The sequence below is a fragment of the Sapajus apella genome, unplaced genomic scaffold (genome assembly GCF_009761245.1).
Source record: "Sapajus apella isolate SASKATOON/1434 unplaced genomic scaffold, GSC_monkey_1.0 scaffold51, whole genome shotgun sequence".
NCBI lineage: Eukaryota > Metazoa > Chordata > Mammalia > Primates > Cebidae > Sapajus > Sapajus apella.
This window is the reverse complement of record NW_022436991.1, coordinates 6,900,894-6,915,042: the sequence shown is the minus strand read 5'-3', so window position 1 is coordinate 6,915,042 and position 14,149 is coordinate 6,900,894. Positions and strand designations below refer to the sequence as shown.

Below are 14,149 nucleotides of genomic sequence, written 5' to 3'. Positions count from 1 at the left end.
CAACTGCAATAAGGTCAGATAAAAACTCAGTTTACTCTACTCCTAGGGATCTATCCCAGAGAAATGAAAACATTTGTCCACACAAAGACCTGTATGCAAAAGTTCATAGCAGTGTAATTGATAACAGCCAAAAAGTAGAAACAACCCCTAAACACAATATGGTAGCTCCACACAATGAAATAACGTTTGGTAACAAAAATAAGCACTGATACCTACTACAACATGGAACCTCAAAAACATCGTACTAAAGGCCAGGTGTGATGGTTCATGCCTGTAATCCCAGCACTTTGAAAGGCCAAGGCAGGAGGATTGCTTGAGGCTGGGAGTTCAAGACCAGCCTGGGTAACAAAGCGAGACTCCCATCTCTACAAAAACATTTTTTTATTTAACTAGCTGGGCAGATACTAAATATGTAGGTATGTGTCCGTGGTTTTTTTTTTTTTTTTTTTGAGACAAAGTCTCATCATGTCACACAGACTGGAGTGCAATGCTGTGATTTCGGCTCACTGCAACCTCCAGATCTAGGGTACAAGCAATCCTCCCACCTCAGCCTCCTGTATAGCTGCGACTACAGGCATGCACCACCACGCCCAGCTAATTTTTGTATTTTTTTATTACAGATGGGGTTTCACCATGTTGGTCAGGCTGGTCTTGAACTCCTGACCTCAGGTAATCCACCCGCCTCGGCCTCCCAAAGTGCTGGGATTACACGTGTGAGCCACTGCGCCCAGCCGTAAATTTTTTAAAACAGAATGATTTTAAACACATTAACAGGGCTGGGATTATGACTGAAGGGTTCTTGTTTTTGTTTACTGGTAGTTTCTAATTTTTCTACCATGAGCAAGTATCGTTCATGTAATAATTATTCTTTTCTCTACCAAAAAAAAAAAAAAAAAAATGAAAACCAAAAAACCAAAACCCAGAGTCCTTTAAAGGAACTGGAGACAAAAGATTGAGTTCTCAAGAACAAATTCCAACCCCAAAGGCCAGGTGAAGCAAGATCAGCACCTAGATCCAGGGTGAGAGAACACAGGCTGGTGGGATAGCAGAGGGAGGAAAGCCCCAGAGCCAGCAGGACACCACCCACAAAGCTTACAGTCAGGCACCCTGGGTGTGTGGAGAGGTGGACTCTGGCCTCCATCATTTGGGTTACAAGGCTATTTCCTAGAGCTGAGCTGAGACTTGGACTTCCAACCTCCCAAACTGTGAGAAAATACATTTCTGTTGTTTATAAACGATCTAGTTGATGGTATTTTGTTAGAGCAGCCCAGGTGAACTAAGACACTCTGTGAGGTGATGGATGTGTTCATTATCTTGATCGTCATCATCATTTCACAAGGTATAGGTATATTAAATCATCGTGGTGCAACCCTTTATTATATGCTCTTGCTTTGTCACCTGGGTTGGAGCGAAGTGGCACGATCACAGTTCACCGCAGCCTTGAATTCCTGGGCTCAAGCAATCTTCCTGCCTCAATTTATTTTATTTTTTTATAGAGTTGAGGTCTTGTTATGTTGCTGACGCTAATCCCAATCTCCTGGCCCCAAGTGATCCTCCCACTTCAGCCCCCCAAAATATTGGGATTATAGGCATGAGCCCCTGCACCCAGCCATAATTATAGGCAATTTTTATTTGTCAGTTATATGTCAATAATGCTAGAGAAAAAGAAAAGAAGGCATCTTACAAATGGCAGTAGTTATGTTTCCAAGGGTGTTCCCAAGGGTATGGTATGGTTGGTTTGTGGATCCATGGCAGGGTGGACGGATAGCAAAGAGCTATGAAGTACAGACCTAAAACTTACAGAGGTTACCCAAATCAGAGGTTACCAGCTAGTAAAATTAGTTCAAAAATGGGTTCTGTTTAACACACTGCATTTGTTTCCTGCAGTGTTTTTTGGGTTTTATTTTTTATTTTTTTTTTTGAGATGGAGTCTTGCTCTGTCGCCCAGCCTAGAGTGCAGTGGTACAATCTTGGCTCACTGCAACCTCCGGCTTCCGGGTTCAAGTGATTCTCCTGCCTCGGTCTGGAGTAGCTGGGATTACAGGTGCCTGCCACCATGCCTAGCTAATTTTATATTTTTAGTAGAGATGGGGTTTCAGCATGCTGGCCAGGCTGGTTTTGAACTCTCGACCTCAGGCAGTCAGCCTGCCTTGACCTCCCAAAGTGTTGTGATTACAGGCATGAGCCACGTGCCAGCCAGCCTTTTTTTTTTTTTTTTTTTGGAGACAAAGTCTTGCTCTGTCACCCGGGCTGGAGTGCACTGGCACAATCTTGGCTCGCTGCAACTGCTGCCTCCTGGGTTCAAGTGATTCTTGTTTCTCAGCCTCTTGGGTAGCTAGGATTACAGGTATGCACCACCATGCCCAGCTAATTTTTGTATTTGTAGTAGAGACGAAGTTTTGCCATGTTGGCCAGGCTGGTCTCGAACTCCTGGCCTCAAGTGATCTGCCTGCCTCAGTCTCCCAAAATGCTGGGATTACATAAGTCAGCCACCATGCCCACTCCCTATTTCTCCTTTATATTATACTCCACTACAATATAATGTACCATTATATATCTTTGAAATTGTTATACAGAAGATGTGATAGATTATTAGAATAATCATCCTAATTAATCATGCCTCCTCAGTCCACACCTCTTTGCAATGTGACTTTGCTACTCCCACCAGCCAGGAAAAACTGGAGTCTATCTTTTACGTATTCATCAGTTCTTTGTGACTTTTGAGTTGCTTTGACCAATGGAACTTGGTGAAAGTCATGTTCCAGAAGGTCTTGGCTTTGCACTTTTGCTTTTACCCTCTTGGAAAGCTGCCAGAGACCACCACACTGCAAAGGAGCTGGTATGGCCCACTGGAGGATGAGAGGCCACACGGAGGAGAACCAAAGTGCCCCAGCTAGCAGGCAGCACCAGGGCCCCAGACACTTGAATGAGATTGAATAGGACCTTCCAGCCCAGCCCAGTCACCAGCTGAACGCAGTCACATGAGTGAGCCCAGGACAGAGCAGCAGAACGGCCCAGTCAGCCCAGGGTCATGAGAAATAATAAATCGTTGTTATTTTAAGCCACAAAGTTTTCTGGTAGTTTATTGTACAACAGAGTAATCAGGTAACTGATAAATAGGTTATATTATATCATCTAAGCATTTCATTTCAGGATAGCGAGAAGCACACTATACAATGCTATGACAAGGGAGCACTGGGCTCAATAGGGTTGAGAGTCACGGCTCTAATTATTTCCAACTGCTTTAAAATAAAACCCACTTTCTTTACTGGCCCATGTGATGTTACGGCTGTGGGGCTGACCCTGTCAAACTCACCTCCCATCTCTTTTGCTCACTCTGCCCCAAACATACTGTCCTGCTTTTTGTCCCTGGAAGAGGTCACAGAATTTGGCAGTACTGGGTCATTAGTAAACTTGAGTTGCACCAGACATAGTGAGCATTTAGATGCCAGAGTGCCACAGTAAAGAAAGAATGAGGCTGGGCACGGTGGCTCACACCTGTAATCACAGCACTTTGGGAGGCCGAGGTAGGCAGATTGTCTGAGCTCAGGAGTTTGCAACCAGGCTGGGCAACATGGTGAAACCTCCTCTCTACTAAAAAAATACAAAAAATTAGCCGAGTGTGGTGGTGTGGGCCTGTCGTCCCAGATACTCAGGAGGCTGAGGCAACAGAATTGCTTGAACCTGGGAGGCGCAGGTTGCAGTGAGCCGAGATCATGCCACTGCACTCCAGTCTGGGGGCGACACAGCGAGACTCCGTCTCAAAAAAAAAAAAAATAGAATGAATGAATGGTAAAAAGATACAGATAAGGTGATTGACTGAGTGTGTCAGTGAAAAGAAAGAGAAAATAATCTAGATGAGGATCAAATACAAGGACTTGACAATGTTACTTATCTATAACTTATATTTTTCCTGATTAAAAGGTAACTCATGCTTCTTTTGAAATTGTTTAATATAGCCAAAATGTTGGAATATTAAATATAGGCGAGCAAAGGGACCAAACTTTCATCTTTTCCCCATCTTCCATGTGATTCTTCACTTATTAGCTAACGAATTGAGATACCATTATCTGCATTCTGTTTCCTTTGGCTTGTATACATGCTGCATAAATCGCTATATACACAGGAAATGTCTGTACAATATCTATTGTTGGCCACAGAGGTACTTCCACCAGCTCTTTGTATAAAGCAATCATTTTCTGTTGTTTATCTTTCACAGAGTATATTTGTTTAACACAATATAAAATACTGCTAGCACCCAGCTAATTTCACAGCAAGATTAGAAGGCCACTCGCTGTATTTGTAGATTGTCACTCTAATGCCACACAGATGTCTCTTAAAAAATCTCAATTACTTTTTTTACATGATTGAAAATGACAATTTGGGAAAGGGCTAAATAAATCTATTTCACTTGTGAAATTCCTATCATGAAATGTACAGGGTCTTGATCTAATTCTCAGGCTGAGATAATGCATGGAAATCACGTGCTTAAGGTTTATTTTCTCAAGTGTCATCTCCACCAAAAATTAAGGATTAGAGAAACATCTTTGCAACCTGGGTTCAAGCGATTTTCCTGCCTCAGCCTCCCGAGTGGCTGGAATTACAGGCCCATGCCACCACGCCCAGCTAATTTTTTTGTATTCTTAGTAGAGATGGGGTTTCATTATGTTGGCCAAAGTGGTCTCAAACTCCTGACCTCCAGTGATCCACCTGTCTCGGTCTCCCAAAGTGCTGGGATTACAGGCGTGAGCCACCACGCCTGGCCAGCCCTGACTTTTGAGAATCCATATTCATTCATTCATCCAATAAATACTCATTGAGTTCCTACTATGTTCCAGGCACTGTGAGGGCTGTGTCATAGGAAAAAAAAAGCAGAAAAATAATGAAGTCAAGTATAACTAACTAGACATCAGCAGTTTAAGGGCAAAACAAAAATCAGCAAGTATTTTTGAGAAACTCAATATAAATGCTATTTCAAGATATAATTTGAATGGCCCAAATAAACAACAAATCACGCTGCTATGTAAGAGCCATTTGGATGCAAGCTCAGTTGTGGGTGACAGATAAGAATGCTCCAGTTATGTAATTTTGGTTGGAGGCCAGTCATCATTCAGTTTAAGCATCTATTCCCAATAACAGGATGTGAGGAACAGCTGAATCAAGAAAATGCAAATCTGTTGTGCAGATCTGGATAACGGGAGTTCCACTTGGGTCTGACAAATGTTAAAATGGCAATAATGTGATTTTTAAGCCTTCAAAAACAACCCACAAAAGACTACATAACCAGGGGGGGAACATAGAGGGAATCGGATTTAATTAAAAAATCCTAAGTCAGGAAATGAAGAAAGTTAATAGTTAATTCACCCACCTTGCATATTTGTAGCATTCAAAATACTGAGTTTCCTGGCAAAGCGTGAAAAGCAGAGGAGGAGGAAGCTAACATTCCTTGGGGTCTGGAAGCGTCATTCATTAGTTCCTCTCTTCTTCCCAATGGCAGGAGCAGGTCTGTTAGGAAACTGAGGCTCACGGATTACTTAGGGCTATGCTGCTAGGAAGCGGTCCAGCAGGATTTTGAATTCCACTGTGTCTGCCTTTCAAGCTTCTCCACTCTTACAAGTGAACATGTTTGTTGCTGTTTTTGAGAGGCAGTCTCACTCTGTCATCCAAGCTGGACTGCAGTGGTGAGATCACTGCAACCTCCGCTTCCCAGGTTCAAGCAAGTCTCCTGCCTCAGCCTCCCAAGTGCCTGCCACCACGCCTGGCTAATTTGGGTATTTTTAGTAGAGAGACGGGGTTTCACTATGTTTCCTAGGTTGGTCTCAAACTCCTGGGCTCAAGCAATCCTCCCACCTTGGCCTCCTGACGTGCTGGAATTACAGGCATGAACCACCATGCCTGGTCACACATGAACGGTTTTAAGAACCCACATTTTCTACATTCCTTGATCATTCATTATAAAATTTAAACTTCAATGCTCTGTTCAAGCACCCCGGAGCATCTGATATTTAGACTGTTTTCATTTAGTCTCAGGAGCAGCTCATCTGGAGGATGTCAATGATGAAATATGAGTTGGCACAAGGATGCCTCATTAATCTCTAATATAATTAGACATTTCTCTGGTTCTTTAAAAGCATTTTATCACTGCATAGAGGCTGGAAACTGTTGCTAGCCCCCTTGTTACAAAATTATTTATGGGCAAATATTAGATACGCAACCTTCATGTAAAATCTTAATTACTGCCCTTTCAGCTGATTTTTGCGCCCTCTGAAAAGATATAAATTAGAAGAATCATGGCCAAGCAAATTAACATAAAGGTTGCACAATGGAATGTACATGCACCAAGGTCTAGAAATGAATTCCCAGCTATAGATCCACTGTAGCTATTTCTCCTTATTCATTCTTACTGCAGAGCAGTGAAAAAAAAAAAAAAAACAGATACAAGGGGAAGAAAAATAAAAACAACTTTAGTTCATCATTATGGCTCCTCTAGGACAGGACCATGTCTTGTCCCCTCTTGTGTGCCTCGGGGTCTGGCCCCACGATCAACACACAGCAGTGCTTAACCAGTGTTTGTTGAACAGAACTAAACATGGGTGACTCAACCTGCTTGTAGATATTCTTTTTCTTTTTTTTGAGACAGAGTCTCCCTCTGTCTCCCAGGCCGGAGTGCAGTGGTGCAATCTCGGCTCACTGCAACTTCTGCTTCCCGGGTTGAAGCGATTTTCCTGCCTCAGCCTCCTGAGTAGCTGGCATTACAGGCGCGTGCCAGCAGGCCCAGCTATTTTTTGTATTTTTAATAGAGATGGGGTTTTACCATGTTGACCAAGATGGTCTTGTATCTCCTGACCTCGTGATCCGCCCAACTCGGCCTCCCAAAGTGCTGGGACTACAGGCGTGAGCTTGGCTGATATACTTTACACGTATGAAAACAAAGATTATTCCACTGTGCTCATTTCATTGTTTGATCATTATATTCCATCCTTTGTTCAATCCAATAAGAGGCACAGTACACTGAATATACTTTGGTGAACAGCAAGAGAGAAAAAAGTGATACAATTGCTGACATGTGACTCATGAGGTACTTTTCCTCATTTAGCGGCAGAATGGAAGGCAGAGAGACAAAGCCATCTGACAATGGCATGGCCAGGCTGAGGGTCTGCTCTGGGACCACTCTTCAGCCCACCCTCACTCGCCTTCCACTCAGCCACACCTTGCACCTGTTTAACCACAGGATACCTACCAACTATATCACACCACAATTTGATACAATTTCTGATGATTATCATTGCAGCAGGGGAAGGTCAGTTATGAGTGGTGGACAAGAATTAAATTGTCAGGAAAAGCCAAGTGAGCAAATGAAAAACAGGTAAGAATTAGAAGCAGTTTAAATTTGATAACTGAAGGCAAGTGAGCAGTCTGTTCTTCAGAAAATAGCTATGAATGAAAAAAAATCAGTATCTCTGGGAGCTATTTTGAGGACAGCCTCCAACTCCCATTTACTGGGAGGGATGGAAAGCCAGGCTTCAGGATCACCTGGGCCTTGGTTGGCGATGTGTGCTGTTTGCTGCTTACTAGGTGACCTTGAGTAATGCTCAACTTCTCTGCGTTCCAGGGCCATCGTCCATAAAAGGATGTGATGAAAAAGAGAATCTGGCTCAGAAGGTTATTGTAAGAGTGAAACAAGGTGATGGGCATAGGAAGCATTTGACCAGTGCTGACCCACAGCGAGCAACTGATCAGTAAGAGAGCTCCTCTTTTTGCCACCATGCCCAGCTAATTTTTGTAGAGAATGGGTTTTGCCATGTTACCCGGGGTGATCTCGAACTCCTAAGCTCCAGTGATCCACCCTCCTCAGCCTCCCAAAGTGTTGAAATTACAGGCATGAGCCACCACACCAGGCCTTCTCTGACTTTTGATACAATTTTTGATGATTATCATAGCAGTAGTCAAACCACAGGTGTCAGGAGAGCAGTTATCTGGATTTAATCATCAGTACCCGAATCACTGACATTTACTTTGCCAGCTTTTTCTATTTACAGTCTTCATCAGCATAGTGCCCTCTCGTTAGTGAAAATAAGGGATCTGATCATTATGGTCTTCCAAGGTTCAAATATGGCAACCACATCTATAGTAGCACATCAGGAGAAAGAGGGGGGACTGAAGTCCCCAGATTTGAATTTACCAGGCCTCTGTGTCAAAACTAGGATTTCTGACAAAGTAATACGAGGAAAACCTTACAACTGTATCTTTGTTGGGCTGAGAGATGTGAAGCCCCACCTGCAGTTCTACCCGCAAGGGCTACGAGACGGCTGAATTGCATTTAAGAGAGGAAGGAACACTGTATGCCAGACTTTGGCCTTGCTGAGCGGGCCATGCAGGCTGAGAGCCACAGCTCGGTTGTTCAGGATCCAGAAGGGGTCTGAAGAGCGAGCATGGGGAGGGGGTTCCTGGAGGGTCAGAAATGCTTCCAGAGAGGATTAATGAAGTGTTTCTTGCTAAGTGCCAACAAAATCCCCTTGCCTCCTTCCCGTGAGAGGACCCATAAAAGATCACCCACAGTGATCTTCCTTGTGAGATCACTGTGGAATTGGGTGGTTTTTCTGGGAACTGGGACCAGGTCCTGAATCAGGACCCCAGATGGCTGAGGAACAAGAGTGAAGCCACGCAGGCAGCAGGTGCAGCCCACGGTATCTGGGAAGTACCTGTACCACTGTATCACTAAGATAAATAAGTTAACATGTATGGCGTTCTTCCTGGGTTCCAGGGACTGGCCTAAGCACTTTACGTGAGCTACCTCATTTCATCAGCATAATAATCCCATGAGCAGGTGCTATGATCGTCCTCATTTAACATGTAAGGAACTGATAATGGCTCAGAAAGATGAAATGACTTGTCCTAGGCTGTGCAGCTAGTCAGGATGGAGGTTCAAAATCAGGTAACTTTGACTCAAGTGTTGCTCTTAGCTGCTATGCTATAGATCAAGACCCAATTTGCTAATTACTTGCATAATTAATATGAAGTCGGGGGGGTGGTCAGGCTGTGCTATTTGGCCCCCACTGCTCTCCCCCATCAACCAAACTCATGAAGTAGATGCACATCTTCTTCCCTCATCCCTCCAGGGAATTTCTCCAGGGATGAGTCCAATAGAACAGCCTTCCCAGATAGAAGGAAGCTGGGTTTTGGTCAAGGACGTAGTAACAGTGACACACCCTGATGTGTAATCAAGCACTCACTTATTTACCATTTATCAAGGTCCAACTCTGTGTTCACCATGTGCTAGGCATTGGGTAGCACTGACTAGAGATATAAAAATAAATCAGAGAAGCTGTCCTCAAGGAACTTAAACTACGGGGGGAGACAGACATGCATAAATTAAGTATATGTGGGCTAAGAATGTCTTAATTAAGGATGTCTTAATTTGCCATAAAATGAGGAACAGATGAAATACTCTGAAATCTGAGAGCTGGGATCAATTACTTCTAGTTTGAGCCCAGCAGGGAACTGGAAGCTTGAGAGAAAAGTTACGGAGCTGAGTTTAGAAAAGCAAGTAGAACTTAAATATGCAGAGAAGAGGAGCTCAGGGATTTTTTTTTCCGAAAAAAGCAGGAGCAGATGCAAGGAGGCTGTGAGGTGGGGGCTAGTTCAGGGAACTCCGAGTGGTTCTGCTTGGGTGGAGGGTACCATCGGGAAGGTGGGCACTGGGGAAGAGGGAGGGAGGGAGAAAGGAAGGAAGGAAAGAACCAAGGAACAAATGAACTAGGCAGAGCCCTGAAAGCTAGGCTGAGAGCTAGTGACTTCATCACATGGATCTGCTGTTGGCCAGTGGTGAACCACGGCCCAGAGGGAGATCCCAAATTCCTCCTTCCTAGGTATGCTACCCAAATTCTTATCAATGTCTCATCATCCATTTCTGTCTCAAGTAAAGACACAACTGTCATGGTGAGGCCTGTCAAAGGAATGTTATGCTAAGTGGATTAAGTGGCAGGCAATTAGGGGGAAGTATAATATGGCGTGATTAAGAGGCAAAGGGGGCAGGATACCGTCAAGGCACTGATGGGGAAAAACTGAGTATTTGCTAGAACATGTGGGAACTTTAACTCCTCGGTATATAGAAGTACCAGCACAGCGGTATGCAGCTGTTCTCGGATGGGGACCCCGTGCTGAAGGGCAACTACTTGGGTGGTATCATTAACTATGAGTAATTTTATAGATCCCAGGATGTGTCAGACTCACTGAGGCTTACACCGTAATTACTGCCAATTTTTTTTAGTATCTTTTTTTTTTCTTGCTCTGCTTCCAGGCTGGGGTGGGCGGCATGATCATGGCACACTGCAGCCTCAACCTCCAGGACTCAGTTGATCCTTCTACCTCCTGAGCAGCTGGGACTACACCAGCTGGTATGCACCACTAGGCCTGGCTAATTTTTTTTTTTTTTCTGTAGATCCTGGGTCTCACTTTGTAACCCAGGCTGGTCTTGAACTCCTAGGCTCAGACAATCCTTCTGCCTTGGACTCCCAAAGTGCTGGGATTACGGGCTTGAGCCACTGTACCCAGCCTGTAGTATCATTTTGAATCATTTAATCTAGATTTGAATCCTAACTCTGCCACTCACCCCTGATCACATTTCAGGCCTCTGTGTCCCTTCATTTCCTCTCTGCAGAGTGCAGATGATAATGATAGAAGGAAGCTCACATGGCTGGGGAGAGCAACTGCAATAATGGAAGATAAAGCACTCGGCAAAGTGCTCGGCAAAGAGCGAGTGCTTGGTCAATATCAAATGTTGTAATTTTACTCTATTCATCTGGATCATCCAAAATTCTAGAATTCAAAACTGTGCAGGAAACACATACACCCAAAGTATCATGTGAACCATGGAAAAGAGGGACCCTCTAAGGGTATCCACATGGGGGTAGGCCAGGATCGGAACTCGGTTTGTAGAGATGATTCTCTGCAGTGCAATGTTAACTGTTATTTACTGAGCACTTACTGTGTTACAAGTCTCTCTGCAAGCAATTTACATTCATGACAGTTGGCATGGAACGGAGAGAGGCCAGGGCGAACAGTCAGTCCAGAGCAAAGGAGAAGTAAGGAGAGTTTTGTGGGATGTTTATTTTGAGTTGGGGGTCTTGCTGTTGCCCACGCTGGAGTGCAGTGGAGTACGTTCCTTGCAGTGACGTGATCGTGGATCACTGCAACCTCAAACCTCTGGCCTCAAGGATCTTCCTGCCTCAGCCTCTTAAATAGCTGGGACTACAGGTATGTGCCACCACACCTAGCTAATTAAAAAAAAAAAATTCTTAGAGGCTGGGGGCGAAGTGGCTCATGCCTATAATCCCAGCACTTTGGGAGGCTGAGGCAGGTGGATCACAAGGTCAGGAGTTTGAGACCAGCCTGGTTAACATGGAAACCCTGTCTCTACTAAAAATACAAAAATTAGTTGGGTGTGGTGGCATGTGCCTGTAGTCCCAGCTACTCCAGAAGCTGAGGCAGCAGAATCACTTGAACCCAGGAAGGGGAGATTGCAGTGAGCCGAGATCATGCCACTATACTCCAGGCTGGGCGACAGGGCGAGACTCCATTCTCTAAAAAAAAATTTTTTTAGAGATGGGGGTCTCACTGTGTTGCCCAGTGGTCTTGATCCTGTCAACAAGCGATCTTCCCTCCTCAGCTTCCCAAAGTGCTGGGATTATAGGTGTGAGCCATTGTGCCCGGCCAAGGAGAGCTCTAATCAGTGCACATAATAAACAGAAGTCGAAGACCCAAGAAACCTGGTGGATGCCAAATTGCACAGGAGAAGGGCAGGCAGGAGGCCAAGCAAGGCGGAAAACCTCTCCGGAGTCCAAGTGGCCAGACAGATGGCAGTGCACGTATGTGCACAACTAGATGGTGTGGCTGGAACTGGCTAAGTGACCCCAAACACAGGCTTTCCCTCCCGAAGGGGTCATCTGGAGAACAACTTGATGGTACCAAGATAATGAGCAATCATCTGATAATAATAAATTATTGAGAATCCCAAAATAAATCCTGCCAAGCAACTGACCTCGAAACATTTTTCTTGCTTCGCTTGATGAAGCAGGCTAGCCATTCCAGGAAGCAGAACAGGAAAGATGAAAGTTTCCAAATATTCTTTGGGACAACCTAAAAGAAACAAACGAAAACTCCTGCTGCAAATCCCCAGTGGCCCAAGTTAATCTGGGAGAAATGTTTACTTTTGAACCAGAAAAAGGTCCTGTCCATTCAGTCACAGGATCTTAGATGTTATATTTTGCTCCAGACTGCAGAGCTGGGCTGTATTACTAAAATAACTTAAAATGTCCCTCTGAGCCTCTGTAGTCTGGTGAAGATGTAGGAAGTATCCTACATAAGGCCAGGTCCATCAGCTTGTTATGACCCCAAAGCAGGAATAGCAAGGGGGCCAGTGTGGCCAGAGAGACAGAAACAAGGGAAGTGTGGTGGGAATCGGAACCAGAGAGGAACTGGGAGTGAGAGTGTAATGGATAAGGCACTATGGTCAGAGTAATAAAGGCAGTGGTCAGCCAAGGCCTAAAGCATGCAGGAGGCACAGAACAAACCAGCAGGAGATGGTCTGGCACCGGGGAGGGCCCAAGGAACTATGACTCAGATCTGCAGTCTACACCTCTGGCTTCTACACACAAAGCAGAGAAGCATGATGTTTTCTTCTGCTTTTTACATTTTTTTTTTTTTTTGTAAAAAGGCTGGAGTGCAGTGGCATGATCATAGCTCACTGCAGCCTAGACCTCTTGAGTTCCAGCAATCCTCCCAGCTTAGCCTCCCGAGTAGCTGGGACTACAAGTACATGTCACCACGCCCAGCCAATTTTTTTTTTAGACAGAGTCTTGCTCTGTTGCCCAGGCTGGAATGCAGTGGCGCGATCTCAGCTCACTGCAACCTCTGCCTCCTCCTGGGTTCAAGCGATTCTCCTGCTTCAGCCTCCTGAGTAGCTGCAGTTACAGGCGTGCATCACCACGCCTGGCTAATTTTTTTTTTTCTTTTGAGATGGGGTCTTGCTCTGTCGCCCAGGCTGGATTGCAGTGGCACAATCTCAGCTCACGGCAACCTCCACCTCCCAGATTCAAGCGATTCTCCTGCCACCACCCCAGGCTAAATTTTGTATTTTTAGTAGAGACAGGGTTTTACCATGTTGGCCAGGTTGGTCTTGAATTCCTGACCTCAAATGATCTCCCGCCTTGGCCTCCCAAAGTGCTGGGATTACAGGCGTGAGCCACCATGTCTGGCTATAATTTTTTATTTTCATTTTTTATATAGATGTAGAGATGAGGTCTCCCAGGGCTCAAGTAATCCTCCTGCCTTGGTCTCTCAAAGTGCTGATATTATAGGCATAAGCCATCACAGCCAGCTACATTTGTTTACTGTTCTCTTTTCCTACTTTTTATTTAGCATAAAATCAAAGTATGCTTTTTGTTACTTATTTTCTTTATTACTTTTTTAACTTTAAAGATACATCAGTGAAATAAAGGACATTTAAAAATAAAACAAGAACACATTCTTTCCTATGTATGTGGCATCCTGAGGTCTGTCTGTCCACTTCCATACCCACCCTTTGGTTCTGCAATGTTAAAAGCCCCAAATTATAAAAGATGGCCTCTCCCTTACTCACATGTTTTTGGGTTGACTGTTTCCGATTTGTCTTGAGGACAGGGTGTATGTGAGATCATGGTGAAATGGGAAACCGGAAAATAGTGCTCTGCGCTGAAGCCATGAAAAAGCATTTCCTCTACTGGCGCGACCTGGAGGCAGGCAGGAGAGGGGAGGCAATTCACTCGAACAGTTTAAATAATTGTATTTTCTTGTATAATCTTATAAAGGAGCAAAATTCTACACCAGCCTTTAGGTTCAGGGGGGTACACTGAGCACAAACCGTTGTCTCCCTTCCCTCCTGAGACACCTGTAAATGACAAGGCACAAACCCCTGACAGAGAAAAGGAGGAACATCTGTGGATGAGAGATTTGTAAACATGTCCAAAACACCAGGGACGAAGCCTCATTCAAAAAGCAAGAAGCTCGTGCCTGTAATCCCAGCACTGTGGGAGGTTGAGGCAGGTGAATCAACTGAGGTCAGGAGTTCAATACCAGCCTGGCCAACATGGTGAAACTGTCTCTACTAAAA

At 44.6% G+C, this 14,149-nt stretch overlaps 1 protein-coding gene across 1 annotated transcript in view; it reads right to left on the bottom strand.

Moving 5' to 3' along the window:
* IQCK (IQ motif containing K) overlaps positions 1–14,149 on the bottom strand; it is a 142,281-nt gene that overhangs the window by 114,130 nt on the left and 14,002 nt on the right. Inside the window, exons 3-4 of the mRNA XM_032242843.1 lie at positions 13,640–13,769; positions 12,041–12,138 (exon numbers count right to left, since the gene is read on the bottom strand). Coding sequence (XP_032098734.1) covers positions 12,041–12,138; positions 13,640–13,769 — 228 coding nt within the window. The remainder of the gene's footprint in view (positions 1–12,040; positions 12,139–13,639; positions 13,770–14,149) is intronic.